The sequence below is a fragment of the Mauremys reevesii genome, linkage group 8 (genome assembly GCF_016161935.1).
Source record: "Mauremys reevesii isolate NIE-2019 linkage group 8, ASM1616193v1, whole genome shotgun sequence".
Lineage (NCBI taxonomy): Eukaryota > Metazoa > Chordata > Testudines > Geoemydidae > Mauremys > Mauremys reevesii.
Window position 1 is genome coordinate 95,248,630 of NC_052630.1, and position 21,944 is coordinate 95,270,573.

Consider the following 21,944-nt stretch of genomic DNA (forward strand, 5'->3'; position numbering starts at 1 on the left):
GTGTGGGGGGGGAGGGGAGGAATGATGATTATGCAGCCCAGAGGCCTGTTCTTGCTTCCATTGAAGTACATGTCAAAATTCCCATTGACTTCAATGGGAGCAGAAATGGGCTTCAGAATGTATCCCTAGTGAGAAAGCAGCAGGAAGTTGATCTAACAATCATTAAAGAAGAGCCAGGTCTGTTTTATTGCTCTTTCATTAAAAATAAAACAATATAACTCTGTGCTTTCCAGCAAACTGATTATCCTTGTGCCAACCTATACTTTGAACCTGTTTCCTTAATACCTGCCTGTGTGTGTTTGGTTTTTTTAATCTGGAATTCCAAATTGCCTTTTTTCCCCTTCTGTTTCATCTTTGACCTTTCCTCTTTGGCGGCTGATATAATAGTACATTGTGTTTGAGGCTGGACATGAGCCAATCCGTGAGCCTGAAACAGAAGAAAACATATATCAGGTATAAAATGGCTACATCTGTGTTACTACTGCACTCAATGCAAACATTTAGCAAAGCACATTTCATAGACTGAAGTTCACTTAGTTTTCATTCATCATGACATTTCATCCTCATTCAAGTTACATAAATAATTTTCACAGTCTCAGGATGCTTTCCTTATTTATTTGTTTCTCTTTTCAGCCTTTTCAAAATGTACCCACTTTATCTTTGGTAACTGATGTAGGATCATAAACATTGTGTATTCTGTATAGTATGACAAATAGTGGATTCCTTTCTTTCCTTTTAATCTGCAACATTTTTTATAACTGCATCCAGTTTTACAACATACACACACACAGAGCCCAGTCCTGCATTCTGTACTCTGACAAATATCCCATTGATGCTAATGTAAAATACCCCTTTTGTCATTCAATCCATCCTCCAGGGGTCAGTGCAGGATTTATCAAAAGATTATTTAATTCAGTTTAAATCACAAACAAGAGCAAATCTGGAGACAAAGAGATCTCTGTTTTATTAAAAGAAATTACAACAGAAAAATCAAGATTTCAATAAATCCTTTGTTGAGTGGAGGGTTATAAAGGGCCCCAGCATTTTGTTGGGATGTAGTATAGGAGGACGGGTGGGAACTTAAAAAAAGACAGTAATGAAAGAAAGAATGAAGAAAAGAGTAGAAGAACAAAGGGACAGAATGGGATTTAGGCCAGAAGAGAGAGGAGTAAGAAGGTGGAACTGAGTAAATGAGTGGGATTTAGGGCATTCTGTTATTTGATCATTAGCTCATTAAGTTCATATGTACATTTAAGCCTGCAAAGCTGTGTTGTTCTCCCATCACTAACTAAAATTTGCTATGTAGCCAGTGCGTTAAAGCCACTCAGTGTGAATGTATTTTCCTGCACACACAGTATGTTAAGTTTGGAGATAAGCTAGGATAGGGGTCCTCAACCTTTTTCTTTCTGAGGGCCCCCCAACATCTATAGTTATGGCTCACCTGTGCCACAAGAACTGTTTTTCTGCATATCCAGCAGATTAAAAGCCAGGGCCGGTGTTAGGGGGTAGCAAGCAGGGCAATTGCCATGGGCCCCGGGCCACAAAGCTAAGTTGCTTGGGCTTCGGCTTCAGCCCCGGGTGATGGGGCTCAGGCTTCGGCTTTCTTGTTTATTTTGGCAGACTCCTGAAATCTGCTCATATCCCCTCAGGGGGCCCTGGACCCCTGGTTGAGAACTGCTGAGCTAGGACACATGGTTTGAAGTGTAGTTGCTGTCTGAAAAGTGACCTTATTTAAAATTCTCTCTCTAAGTGTCATACTCCTGCTCGCCCCGTAATTTTCATATCAAATGCATGCAATCAGCTTAAGATATTTTAACTGGTGGTGACCAAAATGCAGAGCTGTTGAAGAAGTATCCGTGAAGCCAGGGAAGGAAGGTGAAAGGGATCCCTAAGAAGTGTTATAGGTGGCTAAAAGGGGAGTCATGGTCAATGTATCAGACAAGGCACTGAGGTTGAGAAGAATGAGAGAGGAGCCCATTCATACAAAGGGCAGTTGCTTTTCCAGGAGCAATGGAGGCCAGACCAGACTCAGTCAAAACCATTTGTTTTGAGGGACCTAGAGAATGTGAATGAATAACAATAGTGTTTCCAAGGTTTTGCTAAAATGGAAAGAAAGGATGGTAGACAAGAGAGGAGATCTGTACTGATCTGGAAGTGCTGCCTCTGACCTCTGAGTCACTAGTGAATTGTTCAAGGCTTCATTTGATGGACTCTGGACATGGTGAAAGGTTTCTTTTCTAAGTGGTGGCAATGAAAATCATGGCAGTTTTGCCTGTGATCCCTTGTACTGCTCTACATTTACTATAGGCAATACACTGAATATGGCAAACACTGAAATTAGCTAACCACAAATCTTAGTTATCTATTGCAATTGACAAACACTGAAGTATCACCACAGTAGAGTTTCCCATGGGACTCCAGTCTCAATGTAGCTTATGATTTCCCTAGCCGCTGTAAATCTAGGTGCTCACAACCTTCCTATTACACTTACATCACTTCAAAGGCTGTTTCTTTTACAGGTCTTGACTAATTCAAAAACAGTCAATTTAGTATCATTAGTAAGATTCCTCTGAACTAGATTCTTCCTTGTTGCCTAATTCTTTCTGTCTCCTAAAAGTTACTGTTTCTGTCCATACTTAACTATGGGAAACTTGCAAGCTCCTTATTGACCTGTAACCTAAGCACTCTGAAATTACACATCCTCGTTACCTGTAATCAGCAGTGTACAAGACAGACAGGCCACAGCGATGTTTTGACTCAAGGCAGTTTCTCTCTGTTGTGATTGGCTCCACAGGAACAAGTGTCCTCACACATCATGTTCTGTCGTATTCACACCTTCTTTTTGTGGTGCCATCCTGCTTTTCCTACCTAAGGCTGGTGTACAAAGAGTTCATTTCCCCCAAATACAAAAGGTCCCTGAGTGGTAGTTAGTTAAATAAAAAACATAAACATTAAATCTCACTATTGTGATAACATTCCACTATTTAATATCACTGAGTTCGCATTTTCTCTTATTAGGCATGGTTTTTCTATTCATTTCTTTCTTTGACTCATTACCCCGAAGTATGTGCGGGTGTGTATGTGCATGCTTTTTCTGTGTATTTAATCTAATATACCCATGTATTTCTAATGCACTATTTACTGTGGGATTTGACCACCAAACATGCAGCAGTCCTTTCTGTACCGGACTTTTCATCACATTTCCTTACCTGACAGCTGGTTTTATGTTAGTGCCATCATTTCTATGGACCAGGGCCTTTATTCGTTAATTTATATAGTATCACTGGTTTTTATGGTACTTTACAGCCAAAGGCGAAGGCAAGGCCTGTACTCCAAGGAGCCTGCAGTGTAAGGGCTTATCTACACTTATCGGAGGATTGATACTGTGGCGATCGATGCATCGGCGGTTGATTTAGCGGGTCTAGTGAAGACCTGCTAAATCGACCTCCGATCGCTCTCCTGTTGACTCCTGTACTCCACCTGCTCGAGAAGAGTAAGGGGAGTCGACGGGAGACCGTCTCTCGTCGACGTTACGTAACATGGACCCCGCAGTAAGTAGATCTAAGCTGCATGGATTTGAGTTACGCTATTCACGTGACTCAAATTGCATAGCTTAGATCGACTTTTCCCTTCAGTGTAGACAAGGCCTAAGCAACAATAGGCATACAGCAGAATATGGTGGTGGGGAGGGGAAAGGGAAAACGTGATGATTAATGGTCAATATTCTCTACAGGAGCTCAGATCAGTGGTTATGTTGTGATTCATGTGATAGTCATTATTTCATATACTCATACTGGAAAAGGGGTTTGGATAGCAGGAAAATGACCCTGCCAGAATAGATTAGTGTTGGAAAACATGGTCAGTATAATAAATTTTCAGAGTGATTAGGAGGAAAAGAGGCAGAGTGACTAGGAGGGAGGAGGAGATTGTTCCAGATATTAGGGGCAGTGTGAAGAAAGGTACAGAGTCTTGAGTAGAGTTCTTTGAAATTTTTCCCATGAAAAGATTTTCTGAGGGAAAATGACCTCTTTAAAATTTTTCGTCAATATTTGAATCAAAATTGTTCCAAATGGTTAGTGAACATTTTCCTGCATGAGTGGGGCCTACGTGAGAGCTGAGCTGTAGGCTAGTGCAGTTCAATCAGAATAGAGCAAGTCTGAACTTTGATGCCGAAGGAGACATGGCCTTCACTTTTATAGAAGGCAAAAGAGACTGTAAGCTTCAGGATTATGGCTAGAAGGAGAAGGTGAGTAAGGGAGGGCAGAAAGGAGGAGGCAGTAGTACTTGTGGCAACAAACAAGGTGTGGATCACTCTTTTGGCAGTAGCGAGAGAGAGGAGAGGACGAACTGTAGAGAAGTTCTGAAGGAAAGAGTCACAAAACTTAACGAGAGCTTGGATGTGTGATAAGAGAGATACTGAAGAGTCTAAATGTGACCCCATGATTGTGAACCTCATTAAAAGGTAGGGTAATGCCACTCTCAAGTGTGAGTTAGAAAGGGGGAAGCAAGAAGGTCTGATTTAATCTTCTACAGCCTTGCAGCAGGATCCGCTGTGGGTTGCTAAAACATCTAACTTCCAGGGGTGCCTCACTCAGTAGGATGTGGCCACAAAGTTATATCATGTTCTTTTTCATTGAAATATATTATGATTAGGAGCCTTCTGGCTAGGTGTCAAAGACTGTAATGGTTCCTGGGTGGGGGGTATTTAAATGGAATGAGTTCAAACTTTTCTTCCCCCAAAAGCAGTGAAGACTGAAGTTACAGCTTCTTCGAAAAAGAGTGGTGACTCATTCAGATACTGAACACAGTGCATTGCACCAGGGCCTTTATAATTGGTATATGAAACTTTTACGGAATCAAATCATCTTGTTCCAGAAGAAAGGAAAATAAGAGTGTGATGGGCAGCACTAGTTTACATTAAAGAAAAATATCCTAGTAAAGATACAGCAGTTTCTCGGGTAGTTTGTACCTCTCTCAAGGAATAGCAGAACTCCAAGCAACTTGTTAAATAACAATTCTTGGTTCCTGATCTTTCAGTGCAACATAGCAGTCTGCCAGTGGGTAGACGGTTGATTCACTTAAATTGAATTTTTCCACTATTACTGACTTCACACATCTTATATGATGGATTTTTAGTGGAACAGAGGGCACTATAAGAGCACTATGGGAAATACTTACCACTGGTCATTCTTGAAAAAGGAATAGGAAAATTCTTGAAATAGGAATAAAAAGCACCTGAAAGGTTTAGGAGAACATGTCCCATTCTCTTTCCATGGGTCTTTGCTCTTAAATCTCTTAGGTATTTTTGATTATTTCCTCTATATTTTCTTAATTAAAATGCATAGTGTTCCTTGAAAAATGAGACTGCCATAATAAAATGTGAGCTTTGTGAAAGTATGAATGGTTGGGACTGACATCCTCTTGGACTAATTTGGAGGTTGTACCATATATCACTGGATAGGTAACTTCTCTTAAATTTATGGTAAGATTATGGACTTGACCTACTGTATAATCTCTGTCATACTTATATTATATGGGCAAAAATAGATTTATTTAAAGATTTACAAGATGTTTTATTACGTTTGTGAGGATTAGTTTAACTAGTAAAGCTCAATGACTTCTAAAATATAACCATCTTCCAAAGAACTAGGATAGTCAATATAAAGGTGATACTGGTATATTATATGTACCGGACATTTATTTCACTGTTAGGCTTGGTATTTCCCATTTACAACAGGCTTTCAGTGTTTTTTAGAAGGAAAAAACAATCTCAAATTTAAAAAATCATAACTGATCATAGAAATCATAACTCTCTTGGATTTACTTTTTAAGCGGGTAGCACCCGATCCCCTTATCACTCATGCCGTAATTGAACTCCATTGACATCAGTGGAATTTCTCCTCACACATTATAAATCATGAGTATCAAGCCTAGGAGGAGAGTTGGGCCCAAACTTACTGAAGTACAACAGCCTGTGCCCACAAGAAGGGCTGATGACTTCAGTTCCCTTGTTATGCTTCTGTAGATGCTGCCCCAAACTCTGAAAGGACATTTTCCCCCTTATCAAGAGTTGCAGAATGCTAGGTCAGACATTATATAACGGCCTGTGATTAGCCCCAACCCGGGAATATGGGCATTTACTAGGCTTAGCAAAATTAGATTTTTTTTTAAATTTTATTTTGACAGATAATATCCATGTTGGTTTTTAAACATTTTTTTCAACTTTTATCTATTTAAATTTTCAGTTTCAGGAAATTTTGTGAGGGTTGGACAATAATTATTTAATGACAGTTAGACATGAAGATTCAAAAACTTAAAGCTTTATCACCATTAAAACACAAATTGTCAACAACACGTCAAAATATAAAAAGTAAATATCCTTAAGTCAAATGCCAATAAGTTCTCAAGCAGCATTTTTCTTACTTTGCCTATTTGTAAATTTCAGTCATCAGTGGAAATATTTTTTCCTTGGGTCATGTGTGTATGATAAAAATTTAACCCTTCCAAGAGTAGTTGTTGTTTTTTCTGATTAACAATAATAAATTAGGTGATGCAAGGAAATTAATATTGCTGCTGGCCAAACTGGTAGCTCCATTAAAAGAGCTCATCTGAGGAGAAAATGGCGCCCTGGCCCAAACATGACTCCCATTTTGCACCCCCCCCCAACCTTCCTAGAAAAAAGCAAACACTTATGTAGAAGACGGATGCAAAAGCACCTTAACTTCATGGAAGTTCATACCCAGACGCAATTTTAACTCTTTAATGGGCTGAATGAAAACCCCAAATCTGAACGACCACTTTAGGGTGTTCGAAACCAGATCCAAGTTTTGCCACTCATGGTCATCTCCACTGAAAGACATTCCCTATATTAAAAGGGATCATTCTTGATTTCAATCACGTAGAATGACTTAATTCTTTCGTAAAATGCAATGAACTTAGCTACAACTTTCAAATTTTCCAGACTCCTACCTCAGTGATGATTGTGCGTTTGATTTACTGTCACAGGTTCCGACGAGCCAAAAGAAGGAAGGTGTTTATGACGTGCCAAAAAGTCAACCTGTAAGTGTAAGTATCTTCCCTGTTTATACACAGTAGAGGTGGTATGTGGCACAGCTGCTTTGACTCTCATAATTCTCTGGAGTGTATGGTTCCTTCTAGCATGATGATTTTCAACATTCTGCAATACTAGTACTGGTTCAATCCCACTGGGGAACCTGGCTGAGCCATTCGGTTAGGGCCCCTTAATATGTACGTATTTACTGATGTCCATCCCACTCAGATAGCTACAACCTCCTCCTTCCTGACCTCTTTTATTCACGCTCCCCCTTCTTGTAATGCAAAATCTTTCAGTAAATGTCAGCAATGGGAATTGAACCTGACCTCTGGCTCTTAATGTATAAACCTCTGCAGCTTGGGCTGAAAGAGCTAGTTCTGGTAGGCTCATCAATCTCTGTATCTGACCCAACCCCCACTAGAGGGGGACAGAGCACCACACTGAGTGAGTGTGGGTTGTATTTCCTTCCCCCATACTTACAATTAAAACTGTACATTGTATAAAGGTTTATTAAATTAATTAAGGACAACTGTGAATGCAGGGGGCAACTGGGTTGGAAGTGAGAAGAGGAGCATTAGGAACAGATAGAAGGAGTCAGAATTCTTGGGGGCTCGCTGCAACATCTGCAGCCTCTCAGACCCCTCTCCCCCCTTGGCAAATACAATATGCTGATGTGTAAAGAGTGCATAAGAAGCTTCACATTAGGCAGTGATCAAACGTCAGGAACTTGCATAAAAATTATAGTTCTGTTAACTGAAAAAAAAGCTAAATAAAAGTCCCACTTAACACGTGGCACAGGAAAGCAATCATTTTTAATAAATCCAGCTTCTTTAGTAACGTCATACTGTAACCTCTGTACAATTGCAATGCAGCGATATAGGTAATTGCCATTGATCTGAACAACAGTGAGCAGCTCCAGAAGGAAATAGTCCAAGCTCAAGTGACTGGAAAAAGGGACCTCACTCAACAAATCTTCCAATTGACAGAATCTTTGCTGTATTTAGCATGTTGCTTTTTTGGTCATTACTAGTCATAATCAGCACAGGGAGGTTTTCCTCCCACCGTTACTATGTGTAATTTCCACAATGTAGTAAGCGTATGGCATGTTACAGACTAAGGGTATGTCTACACTACCCGCCGGATCGGTGGGTAGTGATCGATCTATCAGGGCTCGATGTATCGCGTCTCATCTAGATGCAATACATTGATCCCTGAACGCGCTCCCCGTCAACTCCAAAACTCCACCAGGGTGAGAGGCGGAAGCGGAGTTGACGGGGGGAGCGGCGGCCGTTGATCCCGCGCTGCGAGGACGCGAAGTAAGTCAATCTAAGTCGATCTAAGATACGTCGACTTCAGCTACGCTATTCTCATAGCTGAAGTTGCGTATCTTAGATCGATCCCACCCCCTAGTGTAGACCAGATCTAATAAAGACTGCTGGGTCAACCCTCCTTTGCCTTGTTCCTTGTGTGGGTTTTTGCACTTGTGTAAAGTGGGTGTCAATTGCTACTCGATCAGACTGTTATCATTTTGCTTTCACTCTCTATAGATGCACACAGTGCAAGGCAGTGGAGAATTGACCCCATAGCCTTACCCTTTGTCACTAGCCCTTTTTATATTAGGGTAAGGAGAGTGGAAGGACAGGGGCTTTAGTGATAACATTATACATTGGCTGAGGTTAGTGAGGCATGCATCTTGAGGGTTGCACAGGTTTGGGCTGGTTTTGTGTTTTACGCGTAAAGGTAAGTTGAGAGGTAATTTAGACTAGTAGGCTTCATGGGGAAAGTGTGTTTTGAGGAAGGATTTACAGAAGAGTGCAGAGGAACAAAGATGAAAGGTCAGGAAAGGGATTCTAAGTGTAAGCATGTCTCTTGTCCAGGGGCAAGAGAGTGCAGTACAAAAATGTACATGGTACAGCTTGGTCTGAGCACAAAGAGCAAGATGGGAGGCGAAGAGGATGGAGGGAGCTAGGTTGTCACACACAATCAAACAAAGAAATAAAGCCCTCTCTAAATAGTTTGTAATTATCAACTATGGGAGATCCTCTTGTTGCTAGGCTAATTATAGTAAAACAATTCTTGTTGCATACTTCATTAAGATTGTTGTGGGCAAGGAATAGTTATAAACGCCTCAGAGCCCAGTGTTAGAATTTTCTGTGTACGTTTCTAATTAGAAAAAAAATGTGGTCGGGAGGAGGGCTTGATGACATTTCAGACTGACTTTGTATATTGGACTCTGCTTAGAGTTCCTGCAGTATGAAAGAGTACAGTATTCTCGCTAAAGTGTTTGCAAACGCTTGTACAGTAAGACCGCCCTGGTAAAGAGGATGAGTTTAAGATGTTCGGCTCCAACTTCAGCCCGTAATGACATATTGCTGCTCTCAACTCCATGAAGTTTCTTATTAACTTTCATTTTGGCCCCTTCTCAGCAAAACTCAAAATAATTGGACCTGAGAAACACAGTGTCAGAATGCTCTTCAATATAAAATGGAAAAGAAAAAGAAAATGGAGGCATTGACTAAGAAATAAGTAGCCGGGACTGTGTTTCACCTTTCTTTTGGTTTATAAAATAAAAAAACGAAGCCACTATTAAAATCTGTGTAATATTCCACTACACATCTGGTTTTATTACTCATCCTTCTGCATGCAAGACACTTTGTCATTGAGATGTTTGCCATTATTTTATTTGTCAATTTATAGCTGTCCCTATTACATAAACCTCTAAAATTCAATTTGTGCTCAAATTACCCAGCTACCTCTACCTGATTTAGACATACAAGGACACTTTCTTTATTAGTAGATCTTGCTTCAATTAATTTCTTAAAGGCTGAAATAAGGGGAAAGCTTTCTCTAGTTTCTAATAGAGATTTGGGATTGTGAATTCCCTCCTCTTACTTATATAAACAGTCTTCCATAAAAATGCAGCAGATTTCACCTGAGCTCAAATGGATGGACTGGGCAATATAAACAAAAGTCCAAGTATTTTTGTCTCATGTGGTTATTGATCCGGAAGGCAACAATTGTTGGAACAGGGGATTGAGAATCAAAATCATGGTTTTGTTTGCAGCTTTGCCTCAGGGAACAATGTGTGACCTTATTCAAGTTACTTATGGTAACACTAAGTGATTTAGAAGCCTAATCCAGTTTTCAAAAGTGATGTCAGCATATATATGTAACACAGACAAACCCCTGTTGTTGGTGGGCAGGATTGAACCTGGGACCTCTGGAGTTTAGTGCACGCGCCTCTACTGCATGAGTCAAAAGCCATAGGCCTGTTAGCTAAGACTGTAGAGCAGATTCATTAATCTCTCTTTCTCTCTCGTTGCCACTAGATGGGACAGAACACCACACCCAGGAGGTTACACATAGATGTCTACACTGTCTTTCAGTGAGACTTGGCTCCCAAGTCTTTTTTGGAAATGGGATGTAGGCTCCTAAGTCACTTGGACATTTTTGAAAAATATTGCCCTTAGCCCGTCTGTATTATCTGTCTTCCCATCTGTAGAAGGATTGTGATGACATCTACTCTCCTTCACAGTTGTGTTATAAAAATTAATTCATTAGGTTGTATGTATAGCTTTGAGACAAGAATATTATAATGCTTTGTGCTTGTGTAGTGTCTTTACAATGTTAAGTCCTGTGGCATGCATGTAAGGTAAGTATCATTAGCCCCAATTTATGGATGATGAAAGTAAGGCACAGAGAGGTGAGGTGACTTTCCCAAGCTCACGCAGTAAGTCAGAAGGAATGCCTTGCTGTTAACCGAATACAAATCTCCCCGTACCCAGCTCTGTGCAGTGGTCAATAGACCAGTCTCCCTCTCAGACATCCTGAGCAGAGATTTCTTTATAAATGCAAAGCACTGGGATTAGATTTCCTGTGCTCTCTCTCCAGTTCTTTGCTGCTTTCCCTTTCCAGCAGCTCCTGCCCCCTGATAGATCCCCATTCCCAGACATGTCTCTCACCTCTTTAAATATTCCTTTCACAGCTTTCAACTTCCTCTCTAAGACCCCTGTGACCTTGCCCCCATGTTGTGGTGCATGTTGTGGTATTCCCTGTTCTCTCCCTGCTTCCTTCTCCAGACAAAGCTATTTAGATTGGACGTCAGGCAAATCAGGCTTTCCCAAATGGTATGGTTTTTTAAGTTTGGTGTACGCCACTCAGAAATTGTGGCTCAGCATTTGAAATTAACCAATCTAAAAGTACTAGCTGTTTAATGAGCTCCTTTTGTCATAATTTTCCACAGTCTTCCCATTATACATACATGTCAGGTTTTACCTGTCATGGTGTTTTTAGTAACAAGAGTCAAACTGTAAATACCCTTCACTAAGCCTGTCAGTCAAGTCACAATAAAACCTACTTTTCTCATCAACGTGTCTAAACTATCTGCTTACAATTTTATGAAGGCTTTCAAACAACTCATCTTACTGCCATATAAAGATTCAGCGCCTGATTCCCAACTGCCTCACATACTGGGTATGAAACATTTTTGGTGGATGGGAATCTTTTTAAAGAAAGAAATGGATGCATACTATGTACTTCCATGGATTAGAAATTCTAAATTAGAATACTATAGACTGATGTACTTGTGTGCACTGTGGGCAGTATGCATTGACAGAATGCGCTTGCTGTGAATTTACTGCCGTTAAGTCTAATGGTAATACTGGTGTGTAATGGAAACTCTAAATCCGGTATAGTTTCAGCACTGAAGGTGAGATGTAGCTGTCAGGTGTCTTCAGTGGTGAGACTCACTGTAGCAAAAGGCCATTATTGTAACAGCCTCTCCACACTAGAGTGATTTGTTTCCAGTCAGCACGTGAATACCATCCCCTTCGTGACCTGTGTCATCAGCCTTGTGTCATACTGTACAGGTTTCCTTGCATTGTTGCTAGGTGACCTCTAGCAATGTGTATCTTGCCATATGCTACTTGCATTTGATGGGTTACACTGCACTGTCATGTCTTTAGTCTACTTACATTTGTTTTTCCTGTACTTTGGATTCAGAAGTAGGCAGATAGCATCCTAGAAAGCATCTGCACTCATTGTAGTCTGCCAGTGTGTGCAGCTGGTTGAAATGAGGCAAAAATCTTGTCCTTGTTTGGCACAATTATTTTGTCATGCCATTGGAGGTCACGTTTATTTAGCTAGGGCCGTGTGTTAGGTCCATTGGATGGCTATTACAAATCATACATGTTATCCATGATTAAAGTACTTCCACATTGTGGAAACCCCACAGAAAATTTAGCTAGATCTTAAGTGTCTTTTTTTTCATTCGTCTTATTGAGGCCCACAGGCCTGATTTTCCACAGCCTCACACATGGTTCATTCACTTACACCTTTGCAAAAGGAAGAGAGAAGGTCTGACGTGGTAGTCTTGTGCACTCACTTTGCACTGGTGTAAATAACCATATAACATGTGAAGCAGCGGAGAACTCGTCCCCATTGTGTTCTGACATGTTTCTTAATTATACCTACAAATCAGATCATGACTGTGCTTTTCCTGTAGCTACACAGGACTAACATTGCTATCATTAACTATGCAGATCCTATAGGAAAGTCCTGTAAATTTTAATTGGGATTAAACCAATCAGATTCTATAGAAATTACCCCCAAAACCTGTTGAATTTAATACAGTGATATCCTATTTTATTGCCTTGTTGAGCCATTGTGTATATTTCTGTAGCAGGGATGTAATTCTCTATTAAATTCTATAGTGTGATTGTAAAAAATATTCCCTATTACATTCTGTATGACTTTTCCACAACGCACCAATGGGAGCTTTGTATGGTAAAAGAGTCGAATTTTACCCCCTTAAACCATGGGGCAGAAACTCATGGTCATCATAAAGGGCATCTTCCTAAATAGGACTCAGGATTTGAAACAGAGGGACAGATCGGGATATCGTTGATGTCAGTGGCCAAGCCCTCATCAAGATTTTGCCCTTAGCTAGTAGCATTTGAAAGGAAAGGGAGGGATGTTAATATAGTACATACATTATTTCAGAAGTTAACAGAGCTGCTTATGGGTTTCCAGCATCTCATGAAGTTCTACTCAATAAAAGATATTCGTAATGAATTAAAAATAATTAGTTAATATTTGTAATTGCTTTGAAGATTAGAAGTACCATGAAAATACTAAATATTGTGTTTACAATATGGCCCATGGTTGCCCTTCCCTTAAGTACGAAGGCACAGTCTACATGGCTCCCAATATCTGGTGATCCAACTGGATCCAAGGGGAAATTTAAATAAGACTCTTTGTCACTGAGACACTTGCCATCAGTTTTGTAATTTATGGTTGTGCTTATTACATAAATCTCTAGAATTCTTTGTGCCAAAATTAACTTTACCTCTAAAATTCATTATATACCAGAAGACCCAGGTGACCTGTGTCTGATTTAGGCACACAAGGACACTTTATTTAGTGGTAGAACTTGCCTCTATTAATTTGCTAAAGGCTAAAACATAAAGAACATAAGGAACTTGGGAAGGCTTTGTTCCTGAAAGCCCTTTTGGGAATTGAGTGTTCTCTTTCCTTTTCAGTCTATAGAAACAGAACACTTTTCCCTTGCAGCAGGAATGGACGGGACAGCAATCAAAGGCAATCTCTTTCCAAATGCATATCATTTTTCTGTCAAGAGCAGATGTAGCACACATGGGATTTGTAGTCTCTGTGGCCTCTACCTCCATATTAGAGTTAAGAGCAGCTGTCATGCTCTTGGTTTCATTCTTACAACTCTTGCGCTGACCATAGTGCCATAGTTAGGCAAACTTTGGATGCACCTCATACTGTATATGTGATGTGTACCAGGTCTCCATAAATTGGATTTGGGGGGTTAAGACTTGGAGCTCTGCATCCCTCCCAGTTAAGACTTCCCCAAACAAACAGGGATCTTCCTTCACCCTTTTCACCTCTATATTTTCCTTCCCAAGAATGTTGGAACACTCTGGATCTATAGGTGATAGACTGAGAACTAGATGCAGCAGAAGTTGGATCACATTAGGAAATAGATGCCCCTAAAAGGAGGGAGAGAGGTGGGACCTAATCCACTGACAAGTCCAAACTTGCTATGTCTCCTAGTATCCAGAAGCCTCTTTCTGCTCACAGCAAAACCTAATAAATTAGCAGGTTCCCAGGTGCTAGCTACCAGGGAAATAGCCCATATACCAAGGGTTGATATAAAAGTTACTTTGGTTGGCAAATAGACTTTACCTTAAACCAATAGATCTTACCTTAGCAAGCATGGTACTCAAAGTGCTCACTCAATACATTGAGTTCTTTGACTCTCTGTAACAAAGAGGTTGGTATTTTCTTTTAAAGTCTTTTATTTTTGTGGATTTTACAGAATGGCAGGGTTAAAAGAGGAGTGTTTTTTTAAACATACACCTACCAGTTTGAAAATCCATTTATTAGTGTAAGTCAAGATAAGACATACTAATTGAGGAGCAATCCGGGAAATTAAAATAAGCTTTTTTGCCCCCATTTTATCTGGAATAGAATAAAAATTATAAATCTTGGCAGAATCTTCAGTGGGAGGAGACATAAAGTGCCAAGATTTATAAAATGCTACCCATCTTCTCGATTTGAATATATGACAGATTGAGAAACTGAAAACTTAACCTTGTTTAAATCATTTTGATTTTTGGAAGAAGTAAGAGAAAAATCACAAATGATTACCATTTATAAAAGAAGCATTTACTATTGGCTCTAATTTTCAAAATAATTGCAATTTCTTTACAAACTGTATATTAAGACAGATTTATTATTACTTCTAGCATTTCTGTTTGGAGAGACACAGCATATGTACATTGGCCATTCATAGTCAGTTTGATTTAGTGTTTTCCCCTTTCCTGCTGTCGCCATTGTCTACACCCATAGCTTATCTACACTTCCCTCCCAGGGACGGTTTTCCAGTGTGAGCTATATTTAATTTCTCAAAGGTGCTATAATCGGTGCAGTCAGTTTATATCCTATTGTGAGAGCAGTAACTGAGTTGGAGTCTTTCAATAAACATTGCAGTTGTTACAATATGATGATTAGGGTACAAAATAGATGTTAATAGTACTTTGGACAATCGTTCTAATTTTGTTTTTTTTTAATGACATATGAATTTCTGTTCATAGTCCAAGTGGTTGAAGTTTTTTTATCTTAAAAACTTGACTGAGATAGTGTATAATTGGATTACATCTATTCTGAACATTTGTCAGTATTCCCTTTTGATTAATCATTGTACCATAAGGAAATTATAATCATCATTGACAATGTTAGCATAGATGTCATACAAGATAAAATTACTGCTACACAATGGAAGAGGGAAAGATTTCAAAGTCCGGTTTACTCTGAAAATGTAGATTACTGGGAAGATTTCACTTGCCTTATTTTAGGAAGGTCTTTAGCTAGACCGGGGCTCAGGCCAGAAACTCTGTTTCTGGACTCAGATCCCGATTTCCTGCAACCTGAAAGTGAGGGTGTTTAGATCAGCCCATTATAAATCCAAATTATGGATCATTGACGAATTGTGAAGAAAGGTTCACATCCCCCAGTTTGGGAGTATTCAGATGTAGTTTTATTTTTGGCACATCTTTAGTTTTATACCTAAAATGGTGTTTAATGTTTCTTATGGAAGACATTCACTGGAAACAGTGACACGACCTCAGTAGCAATGGCATGAATTAACTGCTATCAGGAGCCGCTCTAGGCATAGGCAAATTAGTCAGTTGCCTAAAGCGACAGGTTCATGGCAAGCTGAGGTGTGATCTACATTCGCTAGCCTGTGATGGCATGTACCAACTGTCCACATGCACCCTAACGTGCATTAACAGTTTCTTAATCTAGTCCTCTTTGAAAAAGGGCTAGATCAAAGCTCATTAATAAACTATGTACGTCAGCAATGGGTAGCTGGTGTGCACCCTGATGGCCCAGCCGCCAGTGGCCTGTCCCTCGAAGAGCCTGAGAACGAGGCATCCCTGGGGTGGGCAACCAGGTAGGTGGCACCTCCTGTCCCACATCCGGCCCCTGGCCTAGTCCTTCAGACCCTCACCAATCCCTATGCCCCACCCCAATTCCATCAGCCCTTGCCCCGCCATAGTCCTGCCCTCATCTCCCCATGTGTCCTAATGCTCCCACCCTAGCCTTTCTGCCCCCGCCCATTTCTCCTGTGTTTTAGCCCACCTCCTGCTTCATCTTCCCCTTCTCCAATCCTCCTATCCCCCAGGGTCCTGCCCACCATGCCACTGGCCCCCTTCTCGAGCGTCCTGCCCTTTGTTTCCTATCCCCCACCCTATCTTTCCCATTATCTGCTCCCTGCCCTTTTTTTAACCGCCACTCATTCATCTGCTCCCATATCCTCATCCTCCTACCCCTTCTGTCCAGACTCCAGTCTGTGTCCTGGTCTCCATCCCCACCCCATGTCCAGACTCTGGTCCCTATGTGTTATTCTCCCATTGTTCCACCCATGTATTGCATGCCTCTCTTCTCCCAGCCTTATGTCAGGGACCCCCCTGACCTGATGCATCTTCCTGTGCACCCTAGGGTGCACTTTGGATTGACACCCAGAGGGGTTCACATGGGATGGCAGGGTATGTGGAGCCCCATGCTATGAGCCCCAGCACATGGTCCTCATGGGGATAGATCCCTAGTGTGGGGCTGGGCAGGGCTGCTGGCCTCTTAGGCTGGAAGACCCCAGTGGAAGTCTTCCTGGAGAAGCTTGTTTACAAAAGAGCACACTGCTATATATGCTATTCTCTCATCCCAAACGGGGAACTGACCTAGGTGGCAGGGTCCGAATATCACAGGGAGTCACTCCTGTCTGTATGGGCATCCCCTTTGAAATGTGGGTGCAGTTTTACAGGAGTCACTTAGGTCCCATAAACCTTTATACCAGATCCCAAGAAGATGGGGGAGGGCACTTCCCGCCCAGCCAGGTTTAGCACCACAGTTCAGTCCATGTGGACCAGACTTTCTCGGGGGGGAGGGGGGGGGCTTACTCGTGCTGGAAGTGTCACCTCCTGACCACTGGGCCCTACCTGGCCCCTAAGTAAAGGAACTATTAATGCGCACAGGGTTCATGCTGTGTGGTAGGAGAGAGAGGGCACGCTAATGTTCTGCCTAGGATGGCAGATTGTCTTGAGCAGCCTCTGACTGCTATATTTATGTTATCTACCGAGAGCCCCATCCTGCATATCTTTACTCATATGAGTAATCCCGTTGGTGTCAATGGGACAGCACAATGAAGTTTGCAAGATCAGACCCTGAATGTGTCCATAAGCCATAAATTCCCCATCTCCAACATCCATTCTCAAAATCCTGTAACCGTTAGCATATCTCTGTTTAGTAATCTTTCTCTGTTTCCCTATTCGTGTCGAGTATATGTTCTGGAGATGTGTGATAAAGTTTTGGATAGGAAAAGCATCATTATAAATGATGCTGTTTTCTTATCTCACTGTTCAGAAACCTGCTTTACTGGACAATGTTAGTTATTGAGGTCAAAGAAAGCTCTTAGAAGTTTGTTCAATTACAAGGTTATTTCACAAGATACTTTTCCTGACTTTTCCAGCCTTCAAAATTATATATGACTAGGTATAAAATTCATAGTTGTACAGTTGAATGAATTTTAAAGTAGTGACAGTAAAAAAAAAAAAGTTTTGGCCATAAAAAATAAGATAAAAATTAAAGTAATTTCTGAGTTTCAGAAGTGTCCTAGAGAAACAGTTAATACAAAACCGAAGAACACTGGCATTTCTTTTAGAGGATTTAAAGTAAAGTTTTGAGTATATGGATCTGTTATTTTCTAAGAAACACAGTTTTTACTTTCAGAGATAAGTACTATTACAAATCAATATTATCACTGATATTGCCTGAAGACCCTAATCAGGCCTGAGTAGTGCCAGGCACATAGAAAGTCACAGCCCCTGTCCTGTAGAGTTTACTATCTAATTTAGAGTTTAGAATCCATAAGTCAGATACCCTCTATTCTGGGATAACCTACTTAATTGAAAGATTACATTGACACTGTAGATTTTGACATTTCAATATGTTTGAGCTCTTTGCTTATATTTATTCTTTGCTAAAGCTAGATCCTTCCTCAGCCTACCTAGACCTTGTAAAAATTATTTTCATTCTAAAACATTTTCCCCGCTTCTGCCCTTGTCTAGTCACATGCCTCACCTTGAATATGCTGTGAAGTAAACACATGCATTGAATAGTGCACCAAGAGGCACTAAAATAAGTGTGTTGATAAATATAAATGTCACGGTGATTCCCAGTCACAGGATTGTAATCAAAGGTCTGTCAACATTTCTATACCTGCTCTTTACATTCACAGATCCTTAACTACAGCAGACTAATGAGCACCACTGATAATCTGCATAGACACTCGCAGTCATATTCACTCTTGGTTCTCTAATCTGGCTTCTCTAGATAAATTGGGTGACAGCTCCTCTCTCTCGGCTTTAGTCCTATGATTTTCTAATGATACTTACTAAAGATTTCAGAAGGTTGCTGTAAAGACTCCTCTCTTCCTTGCACCAAATGTGTCTGAGCACTCATTCTTTGAAACCTGTCTTGAAGTTACCTGGGAGTAGTGTTGGACAAATATTGCAAAAGATGTACCCTTAAAATCTGCAAATGAATTTACTTCGGCTATGCTTGTGCCCTAATTTGTGTTCGCTTTCTATAAACCTCCAAACAAGTGTGATTTACCTCACAGAATTGTAATTTTCACTTCACCAAATCAAGTATATTTCTGCCCAAAGTGGTATATTTAACACAATGGAGGAACAGTGAGGCAGGCAAAGATCTGACTGCATCCTCCATAATTAGGACCACACAGCACTAGCATTAAGATGGTGGTCTCATATTGTGCTCTTTGTCACCAAGTTTTATTTCCTAGCTTAGTGCTTTCAGTGACTTTCAATTTAGGCATTCAGCATGGGGATACTACTCATACACCTTCAGGTGTGTCTCAGCAGCACTCCCTTTGATCAGTCTCCGTGCCTTCATTGCTTGTAGCACATGTACAGCAGGGAACCAACAAGCAAACAGAGAGCACAGAGACCGATCTCATGATGTGGAAATAGCCTGAAAGGAAGGAAGGGCTGATCTTGGACTGATATTTGCACTGCATTTCACTATCACTGGACTTGCCTAGCTTTGTTCTTTAACACGGAATTTTGCAGGATGTGCACCCAAAAGAGAGATTAGTTCCCCTTGATACAATGGGCCTGATTCCAATTTCATGCTATTTCCATTGACTTCTAAGGAGTTGGTTTGGATTAATTTTGATTTACATTGGAACAGATGAGATGAGAATCAGTTCCATTGACTTTTTCATTTTTAATTGAATGGCTAAGTTGTTCATGCTTTAAAAAATTCTCCCCCTATAGTAACCATTTCTGATTAACATAGTTTACCAGCCATACACCTATTAACATCCTAACGGCAACATATAGCAGATGACCATTATAGATCATACCAGGTCCTTTAGTGGTGATCATGGCAAAAGTTAATAATAAAGTATTATATGATGGGGTGATTCTGTGGATCACTATCACTTTTCTTCATGTTTTTAAACTGGACAATAAGAATGTTAGACAAATTGGAGGGTATGACATTGGATGATCTAGAGTTAAGCTCCTTAGTTCATGCAAGTGACGTCGTACAACTGGCAGACAGTGTTTGAATTAATGCTTATACACTTTGCAACCTTGGAAAATTGAACTTATACCACTTTGTGTCCTTAGAGTTTATTGTATCTTGGAAAAGAGACAATAGAAAACGTGCTGAAATGCAGCAGCAGCAGTGAAGTAGATCAAGTAGAACCTTATTTACCTAGGAAACTTCATGAGTGCCAACGGTTCCATCAAGCAGAGCCATCCGTAGGGGGTGCGGGACCCGGACAAATCAGCCCCCGCCGGCTTGGAAGCCCTGCTTTGCATTGGCAGCTGGGCTGGCGGGATGGATCCAGCCTGATGCTGGGCCGCCTGCTGCTGCTGGCAGTTGCCAGTGCATACTGCAGGGCTATTGTTGGTCATAGTGCCACGGGGGCTCAGAGCTCCGACTCAGGCGGGGGGACTTACTGCACCAAAATGCAGATGGCTGAGCCGGGCGCTGTTTCTGCTAACAGCCAACAAGATGGCAGGCCCTGCGGAAGTGACGGATTTGTCTTCCAACAGCGGCGCTGAAACATTTTTAATAGCCGGGTGGCAGCCGGGCCCCCGGGGGTGCTGCAGCACTGCCCACACCCCTAGTTCCTGCACCTATGCCTGCTGGGACTGACTGCAACAGCCAATCGCACCGGCCAATGGGGCCCAGAGTGCTCTCCCCAATTTCCCCTATCCAAGGGATGGCTCTGCCATCAAGGATGAAGTTAAAAGGAGATGTGTCTCAGCTACAACTGCTGCACAGAAACTGAAGAAATTATGGACTGATAAAAATATATTCGGTACCAAAATGAAAATTTATCAAACCCCAGGGTATTAACAATCTGTAGGCTGGAAGCAGCTGCATTAAATGAAGGTGACATCAGAAGGCTGGAGGCAGTAGAGATGAGAGTTCTTCAAAAGATGGCAGCTGTCAAGTGGAATGATTTTGAAACAAATGAAGTTAGAAGGAGAATAGCAAGGGAAATCAGGGTAGAGGATTGGCTACAATCAGAAATATTATAATGGTGGAGATACCGTAGAAGATGATAGGATACCAAAGAAAATAAAGCAAACACAACCAAGGTTCATTTGACCTAGACCAGGGGTAGGCAACCTATGGCACACGTGCCGAAGGCAGCACGTGAGCTGATTTTCAGTGGCACTCACACTGCCCAGGTCCTGGCCACCGGTCCGGGGGGCTCTGCATTTTAATTTAATTTTAAATGAAGCTTCTTAAACATTTTAAAAACCTTATTTACTTTACATACAACAATAGTTTAGTTATATATTATAGACTTATAGAAAGAGACCTTCTAAAAACGTTAAAATGTATTACTGGCACGCAAAAACTTAAATTAGAGTGAACAAATAAAGACTCGGCACAGCACTTCTGAAAGGTTGCCGACCCCTGACCTAGAGGCTGATCACTGATTATGTGATAGGACATTGTATGCCAGGGCATGACCTGGCTGGGCTTAATGGAGGAACTAGCCATGGACAGGAGTGAAGGGCGACCCTGTTGTGCTCCCTGTGTTTGTACAGATGTTCCAGGATTAAATGATGATGATGTCTGATGCATTGTAATGTCTATGCATTCAGATAACTTTAAAGGCAGATTCACAAACATCCAGACAGTTTCTTCATTATGGAAACTGGATGGAATTTTCACTGCATTAGCCTCTGAAAAAACTCCAGTACAAAGGAACATAAATTAGAGGTAGACGTTTACCTGGCATTGTTTTCCTATGTATTGTTATTTTCTTACTTTATGCCATAAATTTTAAGCTGTTTCATTCTCTGTGACTTTAAGAAAGAGTAACATTCTTCTGCTACTACATAAATGTCAATGTGACTATGAGGCAGTGGAGTGTTGCTTACCCATGATCAGCGCATAATATGAAGATGGGAGGCAAAGGTGGTATTACTCCATTTTTGCGCTTCCCCAGTCCTGGATGCCAATTCAGCCCCTTGGCTTAAATTAGAGCTTCTTAAGAGAGCCATCCTGGCAGGATTTCCAGTATTCAGTGCACTCCTGACTTCCCCCCTGCATACCTCAGAATTACCCCTTATGCTGGGTGAAGTTGGAGCCCAGGAGTGGGTGGTGTAGAGCCAGCTTTATCACCTTTAAACTCTCTGGGGATGGTCCTGGAAAAGGAAGTCACCAGCTGGCTGTCACCGTTACTGGGCTGACTGCACCTCTGACCCCTCTTAGTGTCTTTGAGTGCATTCCCTCCCTAATCCGGTGTCAGGCT

The 21,944-nt window shown here is 41.1% G+C and overlaps 1 protein-coding gene across 15 annotated transcripts in view; it reads left to right on the forward strand.

Moving 5' to 3' along the window:
• DAB1 (DAB adaptor protein 1) overlaps positions 1-21,944 on the forward strand; it is a 684,943-nt gene that overhangs the window by 632,241 nt on the left and 30,758 nt on the right. For 13 of the 15 annotated variants that reach the window (XR_005583828.1, XM_039485615.1, XM_039485614.1 and 10 more), the window contains 2 exons: positions 388-453; positions 7,006-7,065. Coding sequence is in view for 14 of the 15 variants with exons in the window: in XM_039485615.1 (XP_039341549.1) it covers positions 388-453; positions 7,006-7,065 (126 nt within the window). In the remaining variant the exon portion in view is untranslated. The remainder of the gene's footprint in view (positions 1-387; positions 454-7,005; positions 7,066-21,944) is intronic. The other 2 variants (XM_039485624.1, XM_039485626.1) reach the window with 1 other exon arrangement.